General features: G+C 48.4%; 1 protein-coding gene across 14 annotated transcripts in view; it reads right to left on the minus strand.

Annotated features, from left to right (window-relative positions):
- Positions 1 to 527: 527 nt before the first annotated feature.
- Mtss1 (MTSS I-BAR domain containing 1) overlaps positions 528 to 19,545 on the minus strand; it is a 138,165-nt gene continuing 119,147 nt past the window's right edge. For 3 of the 14 annotated variants that reach the window (XM_038342135.2, XM_038342133.2, XM_038342142.1), the window contains 8 exons: positions 15,012 to 15,169; positions 13,597 to 13,704; positions 12,479 to 12,576; positions 10,386 to 10,596; positions 6,404 to 6,598; positions 5,144 to 5,317; positions 4,619 to 4,826; positions 528 to 3,373 (listed from right to left, as the gene is read on the minus strand). In XM_038342135.2, the coding sequence (XP_038198063.1) occupies positions 2,673 to 3,373; positions 4,619 to 4,826; positions 5,144 to 5,317; positions 6,404 to 6,598; positions 10,386 to 10,596; positions 12,479 to 12,576; positions 13,597 to 13,704; positions 15,012 to 15,169 (1,853 nt within the window). In that variant the 3' untranslated portion in view covers positions 528 to 2,672. Of the gene's footprint in view, positions 3,374 to 4,618; positions 4,827 to 5,143; positions 5,318 to 6,403; positions 6,599 to 7,385; positions 7,506 to 10,385; positions 10,597 to 12,478; positions 12,577 to 13,596; positions 13,705 to 15,011; positions 15,170 to 19,545 lie in introns of all 14 variants that reach the window. The other 11 variants (XM_038342147.2, XM_038342145.2, XM_038342136.2 and 8 more) reach the window with 7 other exon arrangements.

Genomic DNA, 19,545 nt, shown 5'->3' on the forward strand with positions numbered 1-19,545 from the left:
GTCCAGATTGCCCAGTAACCTCCATACACACCGTGGACACTCAATGACCTCCATACACACACTGTGGACACTCAAGCCACATTTTTGTTTTTGTTTCTCAAGACCGGGTTTCTCTGTATAGCTAGCCTGGAACTCCCTGCAGACTAGGCTGGCTTTGAACTCAGAGATCTGTCTGCCTCTGCCTCCCGAGTGCTGGGATTAACGGTGTACGCCACCACTGCCCATGATGCCAGCGTTTTTAAGAAGTGCACACCTGTAATCTCAGCACTCAGGATACAGAGGCAGGTAGATCTCAATGTTGAGTACAAGACTACCCTGGTCTGCAGTTTCAGTACAAACTACTTACTTCTAGGTTTTGGTTTAACTCATTGGAACTTTTCAAATCATTAGTTAGTTTAGACAACTCTCACCATTAAATCTCCCAACTGCCACAGAAATAACTTCTTCAACGTTTCTAAGCTTAGTCTGAGACTAGGTCCATGTTCTGACATTTGAGGAGACCTCAAACAATGTGAATGAGACTTAAGGACTTTTTTCTTAGTGGTTCTTTATTTCTAAGGTAGGCTGAAGCAGTTGTTACAGTGTAGAAGGGAGACACTTTACACACTGTTATTATACAAGTGTAGAACAGAAACTGCACAGGGAGAGGTCAACTCTCAATACAAACTAGCAACTAAACCACAATAATTTACCTTTAGAAAGGGCATTTCAGCTGTGACACTGCCTTTACAATATGCAAAAACACAAACAGAACTACCCAAGGTGTTTGTCACATTCTTTCTACATTGAATTTGGCAACAGTTTATATTAGCTTTATTCAGATTATACTAACGTTTAAAAACTAAACAAGTGAAAGCTGTACCAACGTACAGTTACATCCATTCCTTTCAAAGGTTTAAAATACCACTTGTATCTATTAGAATGACCTTGCAGCGATTTCTGCATCTGCAAAAACCCTCTCAAGCATCATATGCACAATGCATCAGCTACGCTGAGTCATCAAGATTGGTGGGCTAAACCACAGGCACTACTGTTTGCTTATAGTGTGTAAAAGGAGCTTGTTTTTCAAAGAAAAGAGCTTAAGTCATTTCTAATAATCATGCCTTTGCTTTAAAGCCATAACATAAAATGTCCTTGGAGCAATCACAGCAGTGTTCAACGTTAATATATAGAACAATGACTAGAGGAACGGTACTCGCACATCCAATGTGGTTATGTATTAAAGTATAAGCTTACGTCATCGGAGGTCAGAGCCAACAGAGATCTGCAGAGCTTCTTGTCCTACAAAGTCAAAAGTGGACTGTCAGCCACTGGACTGCCAAGGGCCTGGCCTTTTAAACACGGCTGTCTTCAACATGATTCCTTGACATCTACAAATATCTCTGTTGACTTTAGGGATGGGCATTGTAACAAATTCAACTTCCACTTTAAAATAAAAGACCCATTTAAAAAAGAAGAAAAAAAACATTGCCTGACTAGAGATCAGACTCCCATTGACAGTAAATAAATCCTCCTCGCTCCGGTGTTTAGAAGCCAATCAACTGCCCTTATTTATGGAATGGAAGAAAAACAAGCCCCCTGATTGGTAAGCACATTGGCAAATTGCTAGACTCCAAGCTGGTTACCCTTGATAAATCTGTTTGAGTTTTTTTTTTTTTTTCTTCAAAATATCTGGGCTTTTTAAGGTACCCAGCCTGCTGGGCACAGTTAAGTAAAAGGCATTTTCTATATCTAAGAATTCCCTGCTATCATTTTAAAATGTTTTCACGTTTTCTGAATTGCCTTACCCCTTTGGATGTATTGGATTTAGTGGAAGTGAGTATAAGAGACGAGAAAGTAATAGGGGTCTATGTCTACCTGTGGCAGCAGCATGCGCGGGACTGGATGTGGGTGCTATGTGCGGTCAAGAGGAATGCTGGGAGAAAGGAAGTCCTTAAAAACCCTACAGAAACAAACACTGCAATCTAGTATGGCTTATTCGGATGCGTTAACCATGAAGCTACTGGAAATTCAACCTACAAGGCTACTCTTAAATGTAACAGGATTGGCTAAGTTGACAGTGTGCCCCTCCCACAGCCCTCCCCCCAATCCCAACACAGTCCACCATGTCCGGGTTTACTTCTCTGCATATTGCTCAATTGTTATTCCTGCCTTTCTCATCCAGAACACAGTATACGTGGATGAGGGCTTTACCCCTTATCCATTGTATTTGTCCATTAAAATAACTTGAATTTGCTTCTAAACTAGACGACTACAATGCATCTACAAAAGCTTGAGGGAAGAAAAAGAATAAGTATGTAATCCTTTTGTGAAATTACTCGGAGGTTCCCAGTCCCAACCCGCCCCCTCCCCTTTATGCATTTAAAATTTTACAAAGACTTGTAAAAAAGTTAAATGGAATTTGGCACCTTCAGAAAAATCAAAAGGGAAACTAAGATTAAAATATGCAGAAAGAAACTGTCAATATTTACAAATTAAAAGATCAAGATTATGTCAATTACATGTTGCTTTTTAATTCTTATCTAAAGATGAATACTTTGAAAAAAGCAGAATTCCGAATTGCCTACAAAATCTTTTGCTTGATTATAGACTGGAATGGATCAGACAAATTAGGTTTTATTAATGAAAGAGTTCGTTCCCCACTGGCAGCACTTCCTGGGAACTCTGAGAGCCTAAGAGAAGCGAGGGGCTGAGCGATCGTTGGTGGTGGTCTTCTTCAGCTTCACACCCCTTCGGATGGCATTCAGCATGTCTTCTCCCTGAGGGCTTTCTCTCGGGCTCAGGTCTGCAGGGTCACTCTCTGGAATCAGGCCTGGGGAGACAGTGGCACTTGGGGGGTCCCTCTCCTGGTCTTCAGCCTCGCTCTCTGGAATCGCCTGTCTGTGCTCCTCAGGTATACAGGGCTTTGGGCCTGGAAGTGGAGGGTTGACAGAGGCTTGGCCACTCCACAAGGAAGAGGGTATGTTGGCAACACCCTGGGGTCCCTCCCCCATAGAGGGAGACTCAGGGCTATGCTCACCCCGCTCCTCTGGCCCATCTGGAGGGGATGGCAAAACCCCAGGGAGGTCTGGGACAGTTGGGGTCTTGACAGGGATCACTGGTGTCTTGATGGGGATGGGACCAGCTCCAATGGTCCCCCGACGGACAGAAGGCTTGGTGGAAGGGGTCCGTCGGATGGTCGCCACCCCTGGTGTGACCATAGCGGGTCCGAGGGTGGTGGGAAGGCCAGCAGTTGAGGCTGGACGCTTAGCCTGGAACATCCGCCTGTAAGACTGGCTGATGTCACTATTCCGTGGGATGGTGGAGGACTTGTCAAACTCCTGCTGATCTGCCTCCTGGTCGCCGCTCACGGAGAAGTAGTCATAATCTGAAACTGAGGGGAGGATTGGTTAGCCAGGTCTGGGTCCAGGGTGACCACTCTTTTCCCAGGACACAGCAGGAGGACACATGGCCTCCCCCTCCCCAGCCCAGATGCTGACATATTCTGCCTTGGTACCAATTCCCGACAGGAGCCCTTTGCTCTGCTCACTAATGTACCCTGGGTACCCACAGCAGAACTGTGTGACTGGGGAAGGCCCTAAGACTGCTGGGCGGTGACAAAGCTGCCACCAAGCACTCTGAGAGGAATGCAGAGGGTGAAAGGAGATACGCTGTCCCATCCTCTGGTCCAGAATTAGACACAGGAAAACAGACCATCTCCCTGACAACTAACTGCTCGCGCCAAGGCTAGAGGATGGAGCAGCTCCTGAAAGCAAAGTACAAAGGCTCATGCCTTCACACCCACTTTAAGATGGCGCCATGTGTGTCTCAGGGCCATGGGGGGAGGGGTGCTTACAGAAAGCATCACATGGTCAAGCTTCTGAACAACCAGTCAACTGAAATGTGAGGCTTGAGACTAGATAATTCTTTGTTGGGTGAGGTCTGGAGAGCTGCTGTTCTAGACGGGGTTAGCATAGCTCCGGGTCTCTACCTTCTCGATACCAGCAGCACCCCAACAGAGCACTACTAAAGATACGCCTAGATTCTGCCCAATGTCTGGGTAGGGGGCACCTTTACTTGAGATTCACTGGCTCAGATCTTTGACTCATCAAGTTGTAAGTGGCTTTTGGCCAACCATCACAGTGATTCCAGCTGTCAGATGTCAGTTCTGCTTGCCTTGTGCGTGTGGCAGGATGAGGGAGAGAGGCAGGCAGACAGGGCTTTGACTGGGTAGGTTTAGAACTTAGGTGCTAGACTTCATCTCTCAGCCGGGAGTTGTGTGGATCTGGTCAAGTTACTGAGCTTCAGTGTCCACATTTGTAAAATGGGGAGAAAATATCTCCCCCATGCACGACTGTAAAGATTATTAAAGGGGAAAAGTGGTGCTTCACACAGAACAAAGCAAACATGAGGCTGTTCTTAACTGTAGGTGCCTTGTTTCAGGTTGGGGCGCACTATACATAGACGGTGAGAAACAAGCAAATCGCTCCCATTCAGGTCACTTCTTACACAGCAGCCAGCTCCCTGTCAACTATAGATCACTGCCCCAAAGCACCCTCAGAGACAGAGCAATTCCAAAGCCCATCGGTAGCCAGGAGTTACGCTGTGTAGAACAGCCACCAGCTCGCTGCCTCCTCACCTGGAGCCGCCCGGAAAGCCGGACGGCAAGCTGGGCGCCTCGTACCTTGGGAGGGGATGGTGTCCTCGGAACAGCACGGGGTGGTGGTCTGAGTGCTGTAGCCACTGGAGCATTGCAGTGAGTCTCGGCTGCTCCTCTGCGTGTCTAGCTGGAGGCCCCGGGACAGGGCAAGCGCCAGTTCCTCACAGGCCTCCATCTCCTCACCGGGCTGCAGGACAGAGGACGGAAACACACAAGCCACCAGGGATGTGAAAACTCAGAGACCGGAGCCACCGCATACACACTGCTGTAGGTGGGGCCTCAGATGACTCCTCTGAGCACCAGTCAGTAGACTCAGGTGGCTATTATGTTCTATGGTTTAGTCCCACATAAGGGTGAGCCCGGGGTCTTTTACACACTGTGAGGCAGAGGAAGTAGAGCCCCACTCCTCCAGCTGATGGCTATCAGGTCCCCAAGGACTGGCCGTGGTCCCCATCTTGGCCCAACTATGTGAACCTAACCAGATACAGAGAACAGGTATATCACCCTGCTGGCAGCTGACACAGTCATGCTCCTCGGTCTCTGCACCTCTTCCACAGCTGCAGGCGGCCCTCCTGTACTAGTGGGTCCGCCCCCATTGGCGTCTGGCTCCCGTTTCTCTTTGCGGCGCTGGAGGGTGTTCACCAGTGGCTGGTCGTAGGGTCCTGGCTTTGCCCAGTCCTGAGTAGAAGAGTGTGGTCAAAAGCCATGGCTCCCAACCCAGACGGAGGGCGGCAGCCAGCCCCACACAAGGCAGCTCTAGCAGAGGCTAGCCCCTAGGTCTTCTGCCTACCCACACTCACTGAGAGTCTCTAGGTACCCTCATCCCTGCCCAAAGATTAAAAACTCTCAACATCCAGGCAGGCAGAGGCCACCTGACAGGTGGTCATTAAATACAAAGCATCAGCCAGGGGAGAGCCAGCCATCCCAAGGATCCAGGCTGCCCTTCTGCCTGGAGGAACCACTCTCCTAGAGAGACTGAATGACTTGGCCAAGTGGCCACCAGGGGGCACTAGAGCATGCCACCAGCCACTCTACAGCTGTATCCTCCACTCCAGGGAAGCTGGCCTCTCTGACATAAGGAGGACCTACTGCTGGTTTGAGATGAAGTCACAGTCTACTCAAAATGCTGGCAGCCCAGGGACCGACTTACCCTCCTGGAGCCTCAACTGCACTGATGGGGATCACTTACAATTTTGGTTTTTATATTGAAGCAAACACATTTCAATATAAAGCAATCAAAACTAAAGTCTTCATATACCACTAAGCTACAGCATATACTATGATCCAAAGAATACTTTGGGCTGCGGTTCTGTTAGGACAGCAGGATTGTCATTCGGGGGACAAGGTGGGCATATGGCCATGGAGAACAGATAGGCTCTGATGAAAACACACTGTAGGAGGCCCGGGAGGAACTGAAGCCAGCAGACCCCACACTGATGCGGAGTCTGGCCTCCCTCCTGGCAGTGCCCTTGATCTCCAGGGCTGCTAGTCTCTAAAGGAAGACTCGGCTTTCTGATCCATGAGGGAAGTACCTCCAGCCGGTTTTTGTTGCCCCACCCACCCCGGGGGCTTCCTGAGGAAGAAGGGTGGTGGGGAAGAAGGCAGAGTGTGAAAGAAAGGGGAGGGCAGGGTGGAGTCTAGTGGAGGGTGGCAGAACAGAAGAGGGGTGAACACAGATGCAATGAGGGGTAGGAGGGAGGGGAGAAGTAGAGAGGGAGAAGGGGGGGCAGGGGGCGGGACAGGGAAGGGAAGGGAGACACAAACCTTCCAGCTAGGGATCTGAGATGACGGGAACATGCCGGGCCCAATGGTGTAATAATGAGCGTAGTCAGGAAGGTGGACAGAGGTGACCCGAGGGAGCAGGCGGGAGGCAGGCAGGCAATGAGGGGAAGGGCCTGCACCCACGGGCCCTGCATGGGACTCACTTGATAAACTAAAGTGAGAAAACCCATTAGACAACTGGAAACAAACAAAAAAGGGAGGAGAAAAGGAAAAAAAATTAATATACCAAGATGAGCGTCGAGATACAAGATGGCACTGACACTGGGGGCTGGGGAAACCTGAATATGTACAAAAAAAAACAACACGGGAGCTCTCCTGCCTGTGAGTGATGCGTGATGCAACATGAGAGCCAGGATGCAGAGACCGCATTGACGTGGCACCCAGGAAGTACTGGTCAGGGGAATATCGGAGCTGGGTTTCAAAACGGTTTAGAAGTTGATCATCATCTTTAATTGACAATGGTCTTAGAGGTCTAATTCTTTGAACTAGTGAAGCATAAGGCCAGGGATTGGCTCGTTGCGTTATGCAGACATCTGGAGGTGTCTGCAAAATGAATCTGAACATTCCAGGTTTCCCAGTCGTCACACGGCTCGGGAGCAGATTCCACATCGAGGGGAGGAGGGGTCGGGGTGCAAACGAAAAGGCAGGAAAGCACACGACCTCCAACACGGGGAGACGGCACATCCAACAGTCTTGTGGGATGTTCAGGGAGGAAGAGGGGGGAAACAGATGGACACAGACACCTGCTCCGGGAAGAAGTCTTCACATCTCCGAATTCCCCATCTCCCTTTCCTCTGCCTCACTAAACCCATTGCTGGGCAGCCAGGGATCCTCCACCTGCTCAGGTCCTATCCCACAGAGGGTCCAGCTCTATCCTGAATTTCCAGGTCCCTACAGCTGCAACAGCTGCATGAACAGTATGCAGGGAGAACAGCCCACTGTGGCTGCAGCCCTGGCCAGTCACCTTCTCTGTGGACACCCAGGCGCCCATGGTGGAGCCTGAGCTGACTGAGGTGGGGGAGCTGCACTCGCTCACTGACTGGCAGGTTTCCGATGCTTCCGAGGAGGCCGAGCTGGATGAGTTCTGCAGCAGAGGGGGGGGCCACACGAGGGGACCAACAAATCAAACCACGAGCCACCAGAAATCAAAATTAAAGGAAGGACAGGGTGGGAAGGACACGTACAGAGAGGGAGGGAGACAGACAGACACACAGAAAAGGGAGGGATGAGAGAAGCAGAGGGTAAGTTAAGGCTTATTTTTCACCCACACAGGTTTTTAGAAAGCCCCTGGAAAGCAATGTGAGATCCAGTCAAGCTCTGGCCCTGCTGACTATGGGGCCTGCAGGCATCAACTGGTACCTGTGCCTGGTAGAGGAACACTGGCTCAACACACTGAACCTCCCGGCAAGGCTGTGCTCTCGGGCATATGGTAATATACCACAAGCCTGGGTCTCCAGGGAGGACCTTGTCCCCTGTATCGTACCCTGCACAAAACTGTCCCTAGGCAGCCGTGGTTGAATGATGACACAAATGGCTCTAATTCCGACAACACAGCGCCTGCTCCATAAGGTGGGACACACTGGAGGTGCCCTGACTGGGGAGCAATTTGCATAGGGAAGCCTTGTGATCCGTGTATATTTCCAGTGGCCAGCACACTGCAGGCTGAAGCCTCTAGACAGGTGGGGGAAACATCCCAGTGCTGAGAGCACTAAGTCCACGTGCCTGCCAGTCTCCTGTCCCTAGCCTGGCTCTCTGACGCTCTGAAGCAGTAGAGATTCTACCTTTGTGGTCACTGATATGCCTTGTCTTTGTATCCTGGGGTGGAGGTCTGAATGAGAATGGGTCCCATAGGTTCACGTGTTTGAATAGTTGATCAGCAGTGGGTGGAACTATTTGGGAGGGATTAGGAGGTGTGGCCTTGCAAGAGGAAGTGTGTCACTGTGCTTTTGAAATTTCAAAAGCAAGGTCAAAGGACCAAATACATACTCCATAACTTGGTGTCTGGTTTGCAACCCATGATCAGAAATGTAAAGGTTTGCATTAATGCTTCCTCTCTATCATTTCCCAGCTGTGGAACTGGAGGCTTCAAGTTCTGAGCCTCAATGGTTTTCACCTTGAGAAGGGGATCAACAGTGCCTAACTACACCACAGGGGAGGTGGAAGTCCCTGGCTGGTGTGATTCGTCAGAGGCCTTACTAGTTCCTCTTTACTGTAGATTACAAGCAGCTGTGTTGTTGAAAAAGAACAATTCTCTTTTGAGTTCTGCAATACCCTGTGGCTTAGTGTGAGCTCCCTAAGGCTAGGGGTGTATGACAATGGTTGGTCATTTGCCTGGCATCAGAGAGAGCCTGGGTTCCATACCCAATATACAGAAAAACTACCGTGTGTGTGTGTGTGTGTGTGTGTGTGTGTGTGTGTGTGTGTGTGTATCCGTCTGTCCATGTCCACATGGGTTCCACATCTAGTACCAACAAAAGATAGAGAAACCCTACCAATGTGTGAGGCCAGGCAGAGGTTGGTGATGGATACCCGCTACTGCTGTCTACCCTGCTTTTTTGAGACAACGTCTCTCACCAAACCAAGAAACTGATTGGCTACATTAACTGGCCAGCAAATGCCTAGGATTACCTGTCTCCATCCTCCCAACGTTAACTACGGTGACAGACATGTGCCACTTCATCTGACTTTAAATGGGTGTCGAAAATCGAATCTGAGACTTTGTGCTTGAGCAACGGGTTCTCTCTACCTGACTGAGCCAGCTCCCTAGCTCCAGATCCTCTAGTCTTGGGTATGAGCCAGGCAAGTACAGGCTTTTAGGTCAGAAACCCCCAATTTAATACCTTTTGCCTTTCCCAATGTTACTGGGGCAGAAACCATGCTTGGGCCACCAAATGAAGTATGAAAAGGAAGGGCTATGGGGATACCATATGTTAATTTCCAATATGTTAGCCACAGATGGCTCTACTGTACACAGAATGGCCTTTTAGGCAAAGGTTCTGCCCTCCTCTGACCACATGCACTCATGGGAGCACAGCAGGCACAGTTTAGTGAAGCACAGAGGAGGAACGGAAGCCCAGAGGGTCAAGCCAAAGCATCCCGGCTCAGACACACACACTGAAAGTAAATGCAGCACTCGGCCCTGAACCTTCCTGTGGGAAGCTGAGTCTAAAGGGGACAGAGAAGGGAGGACACCACTATGCCTCAGAGGCTCTGCACTTGCTAGCTTTGGCTAAGCAACAAGGTTCTCTGGTCCAGCTCCTACCCCCCCCACCAGCAGGTGGCGCTATGGGATCCAATAGGTGGTGGCACCAATCATGTCCCTCCCAGCACTGTGTACATTGTGCTTATTAATGGGTGTTGAGCCAGAGGTGACAAACCGGTCCTAAGAAACAGGCACCCTGAAGAAGATATACACAAAACAACACACATGAAGGGCACCCAATGCCTGGTCCAGTTCCTGCATGCTGCAGCAGCAGGAACATTGGGCTCGGTGGGTGCCATCCAAACTAAAACAGAGGTAGAGATCACATAGCCTTCCTTCACCCTGGATCAAAGTGCCAAAAGAATTGTCCACGGGTGCTTGGGCCACCTTCTCAGTGGCCACACAACTGACGGTGGGACACTTAAGAGTGTAGAGAATAACTATTCAATGATAGGGTCTCTGCCATCGGGGAGGTGATATGAAGAGGGTGTCCCCATTGTGGGTCATGACATACCAGACTGGGCACTTACAGGGATATAGGAGAGAGCCCAGCTCTTTGGGGCTATCTACTTACATGTGATAGCCTGCCAAACCAACATGGCATTTTAACCATTACTGTATGTTGAGATAGGCTTCCAGCCCAACTTAGAGCATCTCTCCCTTTGGGACATTATCTTAAAAGACTAGGATTTGGCTCCATCCCTCAACAGTGGCCAGGGTACCCTGTGTGCCTGTTGTTCATTGGGTCAAGGACATCCTTACCTGGTTGGCAGCTTCAGGTGGCATGGGGGACGGAGACTTGGACTGGAAGGCGTCCTGGGATATGAATCCTGAGTCATGGGAGGACACGCTGGACAGCCTCACGGGTGCCTGCTGTGCCAGGTGGGAGCTGCGGTAGCGGTAATGCGAGCTGGGGGAATGGGAATGGGAGCCGCTGGACCGGGAGTCACTGCTGTTGACACTGTTCAGACTGCTATAAGGGACAAGCAGAGGGGCAGGCATGGAGGAAAGGGGGCAGGGTGATGAAAAAGCACACACACACATACACAAAATAAAACAGTATTAGCCCCCTGCCCTGGAGAAGGAGTATAAACCCCAGAACATGTTGCCAACGACCAAATCAAGCTGGTAAATAAAAGGCTTTTTCAGGTAGACAATAAGAGAGCTGGGTCTTGGGTTTCTGAGGATACAATGCGACAGGCTCAGAATATAAGCCTGGAAGTTTTTCTTTTAAAAAGCCAACAAAGCCCAACTATTACGCCACTTACCAACAAAGCTGTGGGACTAACACTTGTGATATAAAGAAAAAGTGGGGATGATCTCATCTGCCCGTGGTGACCATGACCCTGGAGCAGAACGCACTAAATCCACAGCATGTGACATGGTCTCACATCCTGGGATGGACTATCTGGCTCCAGATGACCAGAGGCCACACGGCTAAACAGCACTGGCTGACACCCTAAGCTGGTTCTACCCTAAGGTGAATTCCATTCACCCTGCCAAACACATCAGCAAATCAACTTGGCATGACTGAGTGCAAGCATTTAACTTTATTTTATTAACAGCTGATGAGCTGGCCACTGCCTTGACTCTTCTGTGGGTGTTTCTCTGTCTGTCTAACTATCTGTCTAACGGCATAGGCAGCTTTCAATGCTAAGCTGCTCGTGTTTAAGGTAAACCAATCAGCAGGAAGTAGAACAATGGCTCCCACCCTTGAGGAGCTCCGCCTGCACTTCGTTCCCTAGTAAGAGCATATATGCTCCTACAGAAACCAGAAAGAAGAGTCGAGTCCCTATTGCAGGCAGGCAGAGCAAAAATGTCAAGGGCAATTACAGAAGCACCTGAGGTAAGAAGCAAGCCTCGAGGTTTGCAAACAGGGGTTTGTGGTTTCTAATCTAAAGATGATGCGTTAGGGGAACACACTGTGTGTTTATCCTGTGCTAGGATGACTCGCAGTGACCGGTCAGACACAGGGGAGCATGACTGACTCCGGACAGCTCTTGTCAGTGCAACCAAGTAAGGCTATGAGGAAGAGAAGGCAGGGTGCAGCTTGTTCTATCCTATGAGATGAACCTTACTGAGCTACTGAAAGAAAAAACAATTTTCCTGTCTCACAGAAATACAGAGCCTGTGAAAGGTGACCAGAAAAACCAGGCAACACCTTTGGGGAAGACGGCAGGACAAAGCCTCTTGACCAGACCTGCCTGCCCCCCTCTACTCCCACCCTCCCTCCCTCTCTCCCTCCCTCCCCAGGAAGAAATAAAACATAGCAGCAGGGTGTTTAGCGACATCTCCCACAGACTTGGGCAGATCCCCGCCCCCTCTTCAGGCTACCTTATACCCATTTGGTTTTGTAAAGTCAAGTCAAATGACTGGCAGCAAGTGCTCTACTGCACCAGGGCAGGAAGTGATGTCTGAAGACGCTCTCACCATTCAAGAACAAAATAAACTTTGTCCCTCAGCAGGCCAAGAGCAGCTGCCTCCTGGAACTAGGCAATGGTCCTACAGACCCCAGGTCTATTACAAATGATTGTCCATTTCCATGAGTAACATTGTGACTCAGCACGAGGTGAAAGAGGGGACACAAAAACTGGACGGACTTTAAAACTACAGAAATGTGGGTGAGACATGGGCCAGAAGCCACTGTGGCTTCTGTTCCAGCTACTGTTGGGTCGACTTCTTCAAAACAGAAAGAAAAAGTCACCTGGGGGAGGCGAAACAGACTAAAACCAGAGAGCATTCTCCACTTGACTACATCCTGTTTCAAACGGACGCCTCCTGGGGGAAAGGCCAGGCTCCTGGTCACATTGCAAAGATGTCTTGCAAAGCACGAGGAGACCCAGGACTTGACTCACCTGCAGACACTTGACTTTCTGGACATGGTAGTGCTGGGCGAGGAGGGTGGTGTCTGATAGGACCAGCTGTAATCAGAACCTTTCAAGTCCAAAATCACCTGAAGGGGCAGAGGAGAGGGGCTTCATGCACACACAGGATGAGAACGCGACCCTCACAGGGGTTATGTTTTAACCGAAGAGCCACACTACCTATCCTTCGAGGTCACAGTCCTTCTACGACAAGCAAAAAACTACAGAGTTAACAAGGAGTTAGAAGGGGAAAATCCTGAAATATCAGGAGAAAAAGGTCATTGCAGCAATGGACTAACAACCCTAAAAGCTATTTTTACCGTAGGCTAAAATCAGCAGCATCTCCATCCTGCAGCTCCCTTGAGACAATAGTGGTTTAGGGGCCTGTGGACAGCACTTCAACCTCTTGACGCTCAGTAGTCACTTGCGCCCTATTTGGCTAGGGCTAGAAACATGGAACCCTCACAGAATCAAGAGGAAGCCAATCCTATCCCAGTGACAAAGAGCTATTGAGTGTCCTGCTCACTTAAGAGGTACTCTGCTCATGTCTACTCCCCGAGTCAATGCATGCTCTAGTTTAACAGAAAAATTTCATAGACAGAAAATCAAAAAGCTTCCAAATTTGTCTTTCTGAGCTGACTGTCCAAGCCTATGACTCATCCTCTGTCCCCCGGGACATCTCTTCCCACTCGATAGCATGCTAATGTCACACACATCAAAGGAATAAAGCATTTAAAATGTGCTATCTTTTCTCCGTCAGAGGGTCCCATGGCTGACCTGACTAGCCCCAGAGAGGATCGCAATGATTCAGAATCACATGAGGTCAGGTTCCTAGGACAGCTCATGCCCGCAGGGTGGCTCAGCACAGGATCTGGTCATCAATTACTTGACTCAAACCTTAGTCCCATCACATATTAAGAGTGGAGGCCCCGGTTAAGTGCCTTCATCTCTCAGAATCTCAGCACCTCTCCCTACAAAATGGGAGTCAGAGTGAAGGTATGCTAAGGTGGCTCACACAAAGGATGTAAACCTAACATACAGAACCGGGACCAGAGTCCCAGATTCCACCGCTTTGACTCCTCCCCAAGCGCTTGGCCCACAGTCCCTACCTGTTCACTCGAGGAGGGCAGTTTGTGAGGGTCCATGGTCAGGCTCTTCAGGTCTTCTGATATGGTCTGAAGGTGAGTGATTTCTCCTAACATGGAGATCTCTTCCTCCTACAGGGAAGAGATTTGTGCACATCATCGTGTGGTTTCCCTCATTGTTTTATTCCAACCACTTCTGCCTGGGTCACAGCATGACCTTGTCAACCTTACAGGAAAGGCGCCTGAGATAGGAATCTAAGCTGACGGGGACGCGTTTATCTTCTTTTTGGAAAGAGAAAAGGAAAAGGCAGTGAGAGTGAGCTGTGTGCTGGGGACCATGGAGGGACGGGGAGCATCCTCACAGTGCCTCGAATGGCCTACCCATGTGTTTTCAGGGGATTCTTCCACGGGCGTAGGGAGCCCTCAATGGCTAACATGTCTTAGGGAAATTTAGGTCCAGATCTTTATGACAGTACAAGTGTTCGAGAGTATTAACTGTCCCTGTTTCTTGTCCACTGCCCCATCTTAGCAACCAGCAAGTGGGAATGAAGCAAGGACAGCAAACATTTCGGTCACCTTCCCGAGTGCCAGCAGGAACTGTGGGCCCAGGTGCACCTCAAATCTGAGCAAAGAGGTACACGAGGGCCTTAGGCGGCCTCCAAGAATGACTACTGCAAACTCAGCTGTGGCATGCACGTGATTTACATGATTTAAAGTGGGACGTCATTGGCGGTGGTGGCCCACACCTTTCAGCCTACACTCGGGAGTCAGAGCAGGTGGATCTCTGTGAGTTTGAGGCCAGTCTGGTCTACACAGCCAAGAAACACAGAGAAACCCTCTTTCAAAAATACAGAAAGAAAAGGGAAGGAAGGAGGGAGGGAGGGAGGGAGGGAGGGAGGGAAGGAGGGAGGGAAGGTTGATCCACTTAGGTGCTTCCTGGCACTTAAGACAGAAGCATGGGCCCCAGACTTAAGAGTTTTAGAGACAGTGAGTCTAGAGTGGGCCACAGACTTTTCCTATCTAGTTGGCAGGTGCTGCTGCTGACTCTTTAAACGGGCTTTCTGTTTTGAGATGGGGAGAGGTGGGAAGGAGTGTTAAGACCAAGTCTCACTCTAGCCTTAGGTAGCCCAGGCTTGTCTAAACTTCACAACAATCCTCTTGTATCAGCCTCCAAAGTGCTAGGATTACATGGTGGTTGGGCAACCATGAACAGAAATGTGAGATCTCAACTCAGTTAAACAAAAACAAGTAGGATGTGTGTTGCTAAGAACTGTGATCCAGGAGAGGGTCACATGGACACCAGCACCTTGATGGGAATCTCTGCTGTGATTCCTGACAGCGGCGGGTGGTCACTAACAGGCTGGTCGATGCACACACCAAGAAGAAAAGCCCCTCTGCACTGCACAGTTCAAGCCTTCTAGAGGCTTCCGTCAACTTACGATCACAGGCCGCAGCATGGAGATGAAAGTGCAGAACCGGCCGCGTTCTTCGATCAGCGCTTTCCGCACAGCCTGCTTTTCCGTCTCTTCCAACAGGAGATACTTATCGTTGACATCCTGGAGGGCACTGTCCAACTGAGGCTGGATGTCACCTCTCCCTGGGAGCAAAACAAAGCCACAAGGTCAGCCTGCCAAATGCCAGCTTCTAGAAAAACATTCCCTTTCCTCACGTCCTTACTGAGGTGAAGCCAACCCTTTTCCAGGACTTAAAAACATGACTTATTTGTGGCTCCCATAAGACTGAAAATGGTTGCTTTTGGGAGCATTTATTTCCAATTTCTAATGTCTGTAGGGCATATTCATCTGGCTTATCTGTGACGAGGGGCATCTCCTGGGATGACCTCCTGGCTTGCCTCCCTGCCTTGTGCAACCCTGCAGAGCCCTGTGCCAGCACACCCTCAGGAAACACAGCAAGAACATTCTTTTCTTCAGAGTATCTGGAAGAGGCTAGGGATGGGAGCTAGGTGAGCAGCTAGGAGTATTTCCAAAAATGGACACAAGTTGGCTTTGTCAGGCCCAACCCAATCAGAAAGCCTCTGTTTGGGCAGAAGTTTTAGTCCCTGAAGACAATAGTGGGTTCTTCAGCTCTTGGCCCTGGGGTCTAGGAATCCTTGGCTGTTCCTCTAACTCCCTAGTATAGAGCTCCAAAGGCTTTCCGGTGGAAGGAGCCTGGTAGCCAGACTTTGATAGTTAGGTCTTTGCTGGTGACAAAATGAAGCACAAAGCTATAGAGAAAAACCTGTATCATTTACCAATCTGGCCACACCTTCAGACCCTAGTTATCCAGACAGCATCTTACAGTTTCAGACAGATATTAAGCAATTAAACAACTCTGGAACAAAAATAGCTGTCTGTGTAAATAAAGTTTTATTAGGACACAGCCATATCCATGCTGTCTGCAACTTCTCTAGCTGCCTATGTGGCCCAGAGACCAAAAATAGTCGGCCTTTGACAGAAGTCGACTGCTGCACGAGAAGGTAAATGTGAGCAGACAGCACTAAGTCCAGAGGAACAACCAGTGTCGACGTGACCTGTTGATGGGGACACACCGGGGTCACGCACAAGAAACCAGCTCTTTAGCTTCCATGCTGGACTTTCGGCAAACGAACTTTACCCACACCCGAGTCAGAGGAAGATTTCTGAACTCCTTCAGGGCAAGGTTTTGGCCTTCTCCTGCTGTCCCTCAGGATATCTACTTGTGTATACAGCAAGCGCTCCATAAGTGCTTGTTTCTTTTCGGGGTTATTAGCTGCTCATGTTGAAGAGGAAGTCAAAACTCAGAGGTCAAAGGATTCTCCAAGGCAGAGGTCAGAGACAGAGCCAACACAGCCTGACTCCCCGGGCACTCAGGCTAGGCTCCCTGCCCACCGTCTTGGGTTGAACGGTGAGTTCAACTGCTGCAGAGGAAACTGCTGGACCAGTTAACGTACCCGCCTCCTTACAAACAACACACAGAACAGTAACTGGACCATATCATCCGATGTAAAGACACATGGTCAGGGAAGAATGTCTCGGATGTAGGGATAAATTCTGTATTTTTCTCCCACAAGCAGATGAGAATGCCTAATTTGGATCAACAAGCTCAATAGAACTTAATAAAACTCTAGATGTTATAAAAGTTCCAGAGAAGTCCTAAATTAGTGTATAACGGGAAAACCATACGCAATCAAAGCCCACCCTTAAAAATGCTTTGGATGGGTTTAGTAAGCTCAGAATACACAATATTGTACATAAACAACCCTTGTTAGTTCAACAAAGTATGTAAAATAACATGTGTGTAATACACAGTATCTAAGAACATACAAGGCTATCATCCAATGGTTACTGTATGCATGAAAACTGCTTTGTGGGGAATTTCCAACATTCTTGGGTGACCCACTCTCCTAGTCTTCCACTTAGCCACTACCTAGCCCTCCAGACAATCCTCTGCCGTGTCTTTAATTTCCTCATCCAGCACAGCAGGGCACCAGCCATGCGTACGACCTGGCCATCTGTATTTAACTGGTTTCGAGTGCACTTAGCAGACAGAAAACAATGAAGCCATGCGAATTCTGGGACGTTCAGCTACAATCAACTCTGTCTCATAGACGTCTACCTGCCGTGGCCTGTCTCAAGGGGAAGAGCTGACTCGTGCAAACAAACCCATGCGTGCTGAGTATGTCCACCATACAAGTGACTGACAGCAAAGCCCTGGAGCGTGTGAACACCTGCTCTTTCTTGCTAGGCTGTAGGGCAACGTGGCCCAGCACAGGGCAGGTGGGGCCCTTCCTTAGTTGCTCAGTCTCTTCTATGCTATCTGAATAGCAAAACATCAGACCAGAATGTTCTTAACTTGGTGGGGAAGTGGGGATGGGGATTGGGAAGAGCTGGAGCATGCCGAGAGAGCGAGCAGATCTCTGTAATGATTTGATTTGATTTTTTTTTTGAGACAGGATTTCCCCGTGTAGTCTTGATTATCCTGGAACTCACTCTATAGACCAGGCTGGTCAAACTCACCAAGATCCACCTGTCCCTGCCTCTGCCTCCTGAGTGCTGGGATTAAAGGTGTGCACCACCATGTACCTTTTGGTTGTTGTGATTTTTTGCTCTGTGTGATTTTTGACCAAATATACTTTGATATATTTTGATTTCAGGAAAAATTCTACTTTTAATTTTCTAAAGATTTATTTTAATTTTATTTTTAAAATTTTTTTGAGTTTCTCTGTGTAAAAGAGCTGCCTGTCCTGGAGGAACCCACTCTGTAGACCAGGCTGGCCTCGGACCCAGAGATCTGCCTGCCCCTGCCTCCTAAGGGCTGGGATAATTTATTTATTTTAATTGTACATGTATGGGAATTTTGCCTACTTTTAATGTGTGCACCATACACATGCAGTACCCATTTTGGCCAGAAGAGGGCTTCAGAACCCCTAGAACTGGAGTTACTGTTGGTGCTGTGGGTACTGAGAACCAAACCCAGGCCCTCTGCTGATTTATCTCTCCAGCTTCTGAAGAAGAAAAACTTTAAAATGATGGACTAGGGTTGGGGAGATGGCTCAGTGATTAAAGTGCTTGTCACACAGCAAGATCAGAGTTCAAATCCCCAATAAGCTACTTCAATGCTGGGTGGGCACAGCAGAGACAGGATCCTGAGCTAACTGTGTAGAGAAACTATTTAGCTCTAGCTCTGACTGAAGGGCCCAACTTCAAATGAATACAGTGGATTTTGTGAAAATGTACTTTTTTAAAAAAGTGGAAGAGCAATCAGAAAGACTCCTGAAATCAACCTTTAGCCTCTACACACATGCACACAAATATGCACACACATACCCATATGCACATGAAAAGTAGTCTATAATTCTAAAATAAGACTGCATCTTTACTTCCTGTCACAGTTGTAATGCATGTATCTAGCTGCCACTAGTAACAGCGACAGGTGTGAAGGTGAGGGCCTGTAATTTTAGCACTCAGGCAGCTAAAGCAGGAGGATCAGCCTGGGCTATATACTGAGACCTTGTCTCAGAAGAAAATAATGAAAATAAAAAATAGGCCTTACCTAGGAAAGCAAAATGAGTGTATGATCGAATCTGGTAAATAGATATCTAAATTACTCTACAATTACAGCAAAGTTATTTTAAATATGTATTATGTTATAATTAAAGGATTTTAAATTATAGCATTCTAAAATAAGTATAAGCTGTAAAGATTGCTCTAATTATGGTTATAGTGGGAACATTTCTATTTAGGATATATCAAACCAAAACATAATGATTATTTCTTAAAAATTTGGACACACCACATTATTATATTTTTTACATATACACAGTATATTAAGCATTTATATTATTATACTATATTATATATATTATAAGCACACATATGTAATTACTTAAGAAATTCTGTTGGATATACTGATTTTAAGCTGTCTGATTTTAGTTGTGCTGATTTTAGTACACCTGCCTCTTGGTCTCTCCAGGGTTGTAGCATCTCCCCTTATATGCCTAAGCCCTGAAGTCAATAATTTAAATGAGCCTCCCATACACTTTAAACCGTCTCTAGATTGCATATCATACCTGATTCAAAGTATATGTTGTATCAATCATTACTATATTAAGAAACAGTGATATGAAAATGCCTGCAGGTGCTTGGCAGAGCTGCGGATCTTAAGAGCGTTTCACTGTGCGCTGGCCTGGACTCTACGAGCTCAGGGCCGATCTGCAACAGCCCATCATTGCCCTCCAGGCGGCATGGTAAGAGTCCTCACTGCCACCTCAAGCAGTGCCTGCAGAGGCCAGAGAGGACGTCAGAACTCCTGACACTGGAGTTAGTGAAGGCTGTGAGCCGCCATGTGGCCTGAGTCTGAGTCCTCTGGAAGAGCTCCCCAGTCATGTCTCCAGTCCTGAGGCTCTGAGCATGCTTCCTCCCACACAAGCTCCATCCCCGTGTCTCACCTCTGCTCTCTCCACCCTGGCTTCTGAAGTGTCTCTTCAGCCTGCCC

This window comes from Arvicola amphibius, chromosome 9 (genome assembly GCF_903992535.2).
Source record: "Arvicola amphibius chromosome 9, mArvAmp1.2, whole genome shotgun sequence".
Taxonomy (NCBI): domain Eukaryota; kingdom Metazoa; phylum Chordata; class Mammalia; order Rodentia; family Cricetidae; genus Arvicola; species Arvicola amphibius.